Source organism: Sesamum indicum, linkage group LG4, assembly GCF_000512975.1.
Source record: "Sesamum indicum cultivar Zhongzhi No. 13 linkage group LG4, S_indicum_v1.0, whole genome shotgun sequence".
NCBI classification, from domain to species: domain Eukaryota; kingdom Viridiplantae; phylum Streptophyta; class Magnoliopsida; order Lamiales; family Pedaliaceae; genus Sesamum; species Sesamum indicum.
The window spans coordinates 11,503,309-11,511,927 of NC_026148.1; the positions used below are offsets into that span (position 1 = coordinate 11,503,309).

General features: G+C 32.7%; 1 protein-coding gene across 1 annotated transcript in view; it reads left to right on the forward strand.

Annotated features, from left to right (window-relative positions):
* Positions 6,236-8,619, forward strand: part of LOC105160752 (beta-phellandrene synthase (neryl-diphosphate-cyclizing), chloroplastic-like) — an 8,198-nt gene continuing 5,814 nt past the window's right edge. Inside the window, exons 1-3 of the mRNA XM_011078229.2 lie at positions 6,236-6,429; positions 6,525-6,905; positions 7,283-7,466. Coding sequence (XP_011076531.1) covers positions 6,354-6,429; positions 6,525-6,905; positions 7,283-7,466 — 641 coding nt within the window. The 5' untranslated portion in view covers positions 6,236-6,353. The remainder of the gene's footprint in view (positions 6,430-6,524; positions 6,906-7,282; positions 7,467-8,619) is intronic.

Below are 8,619 nucleotides of genomic sequence, written 5' to 3' on the forward strand. Positions count from 1 at the left end.
TGCAAACCATCTCCCTACTTACATCTGTACCCCTGAATTTATTTTATTTGCAAAGAAGAAAAACTAGTTGAAAACTTTATTTCATTTGCAAAGCAGTCGATACTCCCTTATCAATAAAAATATTTTCTAGAATAATTATTAATTGGCGTGAGACCTGCTATGCATAAGTAATTGTTTCCAAAGATAAAAGACGTGCTATGCATAAGACGTGCTATGCACCAAAGTTGAGGTGCAAAGTGCTCTTGCCAAAAGACGACCTTATATCAGGGAGTCGATGTAAGAGTTGGACTTTTTATTTTTAAATAATTATTACCACGCTCTGGTGGTAAAGGTGATGGCAATTCATCTCACAAGTATAACGACATACAATCTTAAAATATTTTCAACAGGTTATAAACTTTTTGTGTGAATGGACATATCATTTCATCCAAAAAGATATACGATTTTACCAAAATAAATACATCACGTCAACCAAATGACATACTTGTTTAGCTGATTAGACACAGTTAGATGATGATTGAGTATCATCAACCATCATCCATGTATCACAAATTTGTTACGAGTCGTACACCGTAACTGATCACTTGTTATGATATAATATAATTGAAATAAGTTTATTAATTAAATTTATCTTTCACTATTTTTGAGCAAAACTATCATCGACATGAGCTAAGATTAAAAATAATTAGAAAGTCAAGGCATCTCGGAACTATGAATTTATTCTAACAATAACTGCAGACAAGATCCTGATCAAGTACATGTCCAAAAATAAAATAAATATATATATTAAACTATGTATGCAGACTCACATGCATTCAAAGAATTTGTGCACTTTCTAGACACCGATCCAACACATTTTTCCCCTGCAATAATAATGATATGACTAACATCTACACATCTTAAGAAAGAAAAAATATTTTTTAACACGTTCCGCCACGCAACTTCAATCTACAATTTAAATTATAGAGGCTACTGAACTATATAAGGAATCAGATTTGATTTTTATATGCATTATACTAAATAATCTGTATGTTTAAAGAATTGTTGAAATGAAATTTTTATTGCTGGAAGATTCCCCATGTTCCGACTTCATTAATTTTGGTCCACAAGCTTTTTTTTTTTTTTTAAATGATTAAAGTTAGTCCTGATTATTAATTGACTGTCTAAAGTACCGAACGGCCTTTAGCAATTAACAGTCAGACTAACTTTGATCATTTTAAGAAAATTTAGGGACCAAAATTGATTAGGTCGGAACATGGAGTACCAAAAGTGATTTAAAGTCTCGCTGCATTTTTTTCCCTTAAAAAAGGTTTATCTGTTAGTTTAGACGATCAACTAACGGTTAAGACTAACTTTGATTATTTTTTAAAAAAGTTTGAGGATTGAATCAATGAAGTCGGAACATGGAGTACCAAAATTTTAGAATTATGTATTCTGAAAGATGTTTATAGGTAAACAATTTACATGTTATGCAATTACTGTACACAAAAAAAAAAAAAAAACACTAATCCACTTCTTATATTTTAGGTAATAATTGTGTAAATTGCAACAAGTTTCTTTGAAGTTTGACATAATTATAAATATCTTCTTATTGTTTAAAAAATTATCAATACCTTTTAATTTTAACGGACATCCAACAACTAGTCCAATCCGTTGATCTCCGTTAGGTTTGTATCCATTTTTTCTGGCGAATTGATTAAAATGCATTATGGACTATGAATTATAGTTTTGCTTATTTTTTAAAATTTTTTATGGACTAAGTGAATAATTTTTAATTTTTTCCATCCACCTCATTATGTTGTTCTACAGTTTTTAATTTTTCTTAAAAAAATACAACAAGGGCAAAATTGATAATTTTAGACCTCCATCCAAGAATTACATAATTTTGTTAAATATTATGGGATATTGGTAAGTTTTCAAAAAATGGGAAATATTTATGATTTTGTCAAATTTTAGAAAATTCGTTATAATTTGTCTGACAATTGAAAATTTTCATTAACCAGTTTGTTAAACTTGTTGTTAAACCAGTTTGTCCCTTCTTTTCTCCTAATTTAAAGAGAATCAATGCTGGTTACTCAACTACCTTCCAAGGTACTCGAACCCATAACCAAAGTCATAGATGCAAGGTGTTCTTGCCAATAGAACACCTTGTATCAGGGAGGGAGTCGATGTAAGAGTTGGACACTTTATTTTTAAACAATTATTGTCCCAAAATGATTATTGACTACAATGTTAAAACTTACGGATTAAAAATAGTGATAAATAAATTTTATTGACCACAGTTAAATAAAATTAATGCAAAAATATAGAGTTTCTATCAAGAAAAAACTTTCTGTCATGGCTAAAAGCCATGATATAGATATTTATCATGGCTAAATATTTTAGCCACCATCACAAATACCATGGCCAACAAATATTATATGGTCGTGATCAATAACTATTTGCTACTATTATTTTGTTTTGAACCATGATAATTAACTATGATTAATGCTGCATATTTTGTAGTGTCTATGTCAAGAAATGCAACTAATTACTAATAAATTATCATACACATGATGCATATATGAGACTAGAAAAATGGTAATTATCTGACTTTCTTTCTTTTCTTTTTTTGCCCCCTTAAATAATAATGATCTGACTTACATCTTCACATCTTAATAAAAAAATAGTAATAATTTTTAACACGTTCTGCCACGAAAGTTCAATCTACAATTTAAATTATAGAAAGTTACTAAACTATGTACGTAATCAGATTGATTTTTATATGCATTATATTAAATAATCTGTATGTTTAAAGAATTGTTGAGATGAAATTTTTATTGCTGGAAGATAAGGACGGTACAGTATTCATAAAAAAATAAATTAAATAAAAGTATTTAAAACAAAGAAAGAAAAAGAGGACGTGATGAACAGTATTTGGTTTGTGCAGCAGATATAATCTTGAGAGATTGGTGAAGAAAACTGAACAATTACACACAATAATTAAGGGTGAATAGTAATTTAACCATGTAATATTGAGAATGAGCACATTATCCCCTTACGAAAAAAATATAGCAATATACCCCCTATACTTTTTAAAGCAATTTATCTCCTTATACAGGGAAGTAAATCGTTTCATTTTAAAAAATATAGGGAGGTAAATTGTTGTATTTTAAAAAATATAGGGAGGTAAATCGCTATTTGTTTTTTCATAAGGGGATAATTTGCTCATTGCTATCACAAGGGGGTTGCTTGCATTTTTCCCCAATAATTAATAATGTTATCCGTTGGATGGAACATGTTATCAGTATAATTTTAATAAGATTAAATCTAAGTTATTTTTAAAATTTTAAGGTAATAATTTAGTTCTACATCTCTTTAATTTTCGTAATTTCAATCATTTTGTGGTCGGAGCTTACTTCCACTAACAAGAAAAGTAAATTTCGGAAGAAAGAGGATTGAAATCGCAAAAATTAAAAAGATAAAAGACCAAAATGCTACTCTAAAAAGTTAAAGGATAAAAATGCTAGCAAAATTGAGGCAATAAAAACAGTAGCCTCAATTTTAAAAGGTCGCGTAAGATGCACTGCATTTTTAAGGATAAGTTCATTTTCTGTACTCAAAGTATACCCATTTTTCAGTTTAATCCCAGGTTTCCAAGTCATCAAACTTGGTAACCAAAGTTTTTAATTTTCATATGTCTGAGTACCCTCCGTTAGGTTGACCGTTAAAACAAACGGTCAACCCAATTTTAGATAAAAAATTAGGCTGGAGTTTGTCTATATAAGGGCATATTTGGGTATGAAAGTGAAATTATCCCCTGTAAGTTTCAATTTAGTGGTAATTTTAGTCCTTTCGATAAAAATTTGCCAAATTTTTGCTGGACAAATTAGCGCTTAGAGTTCCAACGACCAACTGAGTTTGAATTGAATACACGGCATCCTCATAAAATGTTGATATAGAAAAAAAAAATAGAAAGAAAAAAAGGAAAAAACCACACTTTCAAAAATATAAGGAGTGAAAATGGAAATTGGCCGAGGGGAGTGAAGGGAAGTGGAACTTGGTTGAGGAGGAAATGATGGTTTTGTAAACGCGAAACTGCGGCTAGAAGGACGACATCGGGGTCGTTCATCGAAGAGAGAAATTGAGGTATGAAATGTTAGGGTGCTCCGCTCATTTAAACCCTAACAATTTATTTTTTAATTTCTCCCTCCGACCAACGACCCCGGCGTCGGCCTTCTGACCACAGTTTTGCCTTTACCAATCCATCATTTTCCTTTAATCAATTTTCATTTTCATTCACTCCCCCTCATACCGGTAGAAAGGGAGAGAGAGAGGTGAAAGGGTGGTCTTTTTCTTTTTGTTTTTTTCTTTTTTTTATTTTTTTTATGTCAATATCGTATGAGGACACCAACCACGTATTTAATTTGAGCCCATTTGGCAGTCGGAACCCTAAGTCTCAAGTTGTCCGACTATAATCTGACAATTTTTTGTCGGATTTTGCCACTAAATTGAAGCATAGAGGATTAAATTTGTCGATCCAATACTTACAGGACTAATTTCGCCACCCCATATACATACATGACTAATTTTGGAATTTTGCCTCCATGAATATGTAGAATTGTTGGACATGATTGCACTCATTTTTTGGGTCCGCACTCTTCACCAACACCTCACAACCATAAAAATGAGCCAAAATTAGGATGAAAATTAACCAAATTGCCACTAATTCATTTTCAATCCCTAAATATATTGAAATTTTCTATTTTAGTCCTTCAATTTTTAAAATATTAACAATTTCGATATTTGGGCCTAATTAGTGACCATTTTGTCATTTCAAATAAAACATATAGTTCAACTATCTACTGGTTCTACTCCCTATGCTCATGATGAGTCCCAACATGCTTCCAAAAATAAAATTAAGGCTCCATAAATTCATATCTTGTTTGAACGTCTTGCTCCCAGATATTCCAAGTCCTCGATTTCACGGACTTCCTCCAACCGTACTACCGCTGCAGATGATTCACAGGCACTTGGTTGTCACCCTTGATTTTCTAAGGACCAAAAGCGAATTAGTGATACAGTTTGAAGACTAAAAGTGTAATTCTCCCCTGAGAACAACTTTTACACATTAAAAATATTGGAATAATTTTATGTTTGGTCTCTTACGTTAGTCACAAATCACTATTGATACCTTATGTTATGATCTCATTGATTTTGGTCCACGATTTTTTTTAAAATGATTAAAATTAATCCTGATTATTAGTTGACCATCTAAAGTACCGAACGACCTTTAGCAATTAACAGTCAGGACTAACTTTGATCATTTTAAGAAAATTTAGGGACCAAAATTGATTAGGTAGGAACATGGAGTACCAAAAGTAATTTAAGTCCTGCCGCATTTTTTCCCCGAGAAAAGGTTTATCTGTTAGTTAGATGATCAACTAACCGTTAAGACTAACTTTGTTTATTTTTTTAAAAAATTTGGGGATCAAAATCGATGAAGTCGGAACATGGGGTACATTGTGGACTATGAATTATAGTTTTGCTTATTTTTTTCATCCACCTCATTCTGTTGTTTTACAATTTTTTTATTTTTCTTAAAAAAAAAATACAACAAGATCAAAATTGACAATTCAAAACCTCCGTCCAAAAATTACATAATTTGCCAAATATTAGGGGGTATTTGTAAGTTTCCAAAAAATGGAGCATATTTATAATTTTGTCAAATTTTAGAAAATTAATTATAATTCACCCTTAATTTATTAAATATGGGCTTTTTAAATTTGATTTCACTTATATTTAAGAATTATACATAACGAGATATAACAATGGATTAGCTTCGGACGTTATGTCTTTCAAAAGTATATATAGTTGGATGTATTTAATTATAGAATTTTATTAAACTTCTGCAAGAGAAATGTATTTGTGCCAAAAAAAAATTGAATTTTCAGTGAACATGGAATGCTAAAGGGAAAATCTTAGTGGAGGCTGATATATAAAAGTAAATTTTAACAAGAAGTCAAAATTTGATACATCATTCAAACTATTAACTCATTACTCTAAGAACAAGGTTAAAAGTATTATATATACATGTGTCCTTCTGCCTGCAAAGTGCAAATTACAAAACTAAATTTGCATTTTTTCTCCTCCCATAACTAATTAATATTGTCAACTGCCCAGGTTGGACATGAAAAGTTAAAAGTATTATATATACATGTGTCCTGCCTGCAAAGTGCAAACCACTGATCCTTAGCCTGGACTGAAGAATTCCTTATTACCAGGACTATTTTTTGAGCGTTCTAGCATAATCTGATATTCATATTCATATCGCCTATTTTCTCCCCCAACCCATCGGTTTCTTGTGTACGGGAATGTTACTCTCTTACAAAATCGAACTGATCCCCAGTCCAGACAACAACCTTATCTGTAGTCGTAAACAGTCGTCAGGTATATCGATCAAACTAAAATCTTTTGATTAACATTCACATCCTCTCCTTGTTCCTCAACTTCTGATCCCTTTTACTTTGTAATTGCATTGCCAGCCAATAATAGACCAATCCTCGGTCAACTCAAGTGCAGCCTCATCAGTTCTTCAACTGAAAGCAACCCCAGCCTCCTCACCAATGCAGGTCAAGTTTCCATTGAGAAGATACGAAAGAGGCTGTTCAATGGGAAGATTGAGATATCGCCATCTGCATACGACACCGCGTGGGTGGCGATGGTGCCGGACACCGGAGGCAGCAGGCCCTGTTTTCCGCAGTGCTTGGATTGGATAATCGAAAATCAGAAGGCGGACGGGTCATGGGGCCTGCAGTATCCGGGACCGGGCCATCCCTCGCTGGTCAAAGACTCTCTTGCTTGCACCTTGGCATGCTTGCTTGCCCTCCGCAAATGGGATGTCGCCCACCAACTTGTCCAGAAGGGTAACCAAATCTTTTCACTTATTTTTGTAGTTAGCTTCCCGGAATTAAATAAGTTTTTTTGGCTTTAATTTTTTACTATATTGTATTTGAATTCAACTTTGATTTGATCGTATACGGTAGTCGAGTTTAACTAATTTAATATTTTATGTATTTTTTATTTTTTAAATTTATCATATTATGTTCAAATTAATTGGATGAAGCTTAATAGATGTGATAGGAATGAGTTCGTTGTCATACGAGCGTTAAAATTAAAAAAATATTTATAATTTTTAAAATAATAATAAATTGTTTATAATTATATCAAATTTAAGAGAACTTGATTGTAATAATTTAACCCAAAGAATAATTTAGATTCGTGACTAAAAAAACAAATGCAGGTTTGGACTTCATCGGATCGAATTGTTGGGCTCTTTCTAATGACAAGAATCAATATTCTCCAATCGGATTTGAAATGGTTTTTCCCCAAATGATCAGTTGTGGGTATGACCTGGGTTTGACTCTCCCTTTGGACTCGAATTTAGTGGATTCCATGCTTCGCGAACGAGATTCGATTATCATGAGGTGAGTTATTATCTTCTGTTTTCATTCTTTTTCAAAACTTTTACGACTTTCAAAATTTTTAATCACCATAAACCTCATGTAATACACTATGCAGCATGCATGTCGCTAAGACTTGAAAATCGGAGTCTGATTTTTGTACTTCAACATGGTGTTACGTTTCGTGTTATACTTCATATATACACATTGGAAATACGTACTACTAGTCATAAACCAAATTTTGCTACGGTTTTTAGATGGTTGTAAGAAAGTCGGAATAGATCCATTTTGCGACAGATTGTAGTCACCGTAGCAAAACATAAAAATGAGTGCTAGAATTGTGGCAATGAACATTGTTATTTTGATAGGCAACCAAAGATGGACTTTGTGACGATCTTTTTTTTTTGTGAATATTAATGACGGCTAATTTTTAGGGCTGAATTTTGCGATGGAAACCCATCACATGATGGGGATGTAGGTTGTTAGGGTGGAATTTGAACGGATATCCGTGGTAGATGTAGTTGGTATAGTTGTCATAGTTTTGCGATGGAATTTGTCGTTGCAAGATTTTGGGATAACTACTTGGGACAAATTTGTCTTTTGCCATGGGTGCAACACGTTTTAGCATACAAAGTACAACTGGTTAGATAGTCTTAAATCTGTCGCAAAATATTTTTTAATTTAATTAATGTGTGAAAAATATGTACTATTTAAAAATTATTATTTACATAAAAAGAATCAAATCTAGGTTTGTTGCCTCCTAATTATCATTAAGATTAAGCCTTTTAAGGTCGGGTGTAAGGTCCTGTGCCTCTAGGTAGACTAGGGCCTTGTCGACTAGGACGGCAGACGGCTCATCAGTAGGGGCTGAGATGCCATCTTGGCCGATTGCTTAAGGATGCCAAGGTGTGCATCGTATAAAGCATCAATCCATGTTGCTCTATCCTACTGTTCACCCTCGTCATCGAGTGCTATAGATGCAACTGGAGTCCTCATACAGCTAGTGAAATTCGATGCTTAATAAATAGTAGAGAGAGATATGTGTGTGGATAGGCTATAAGAGTGCAAGAATATAAATGAGATGATAATTTTAGTATGAAGATGTTTGAGGCAGACCTAGAGACAGATTTGGGAAATGACCCTTGGAACATAGTCATTGGATTTGGGATGGCTTAGC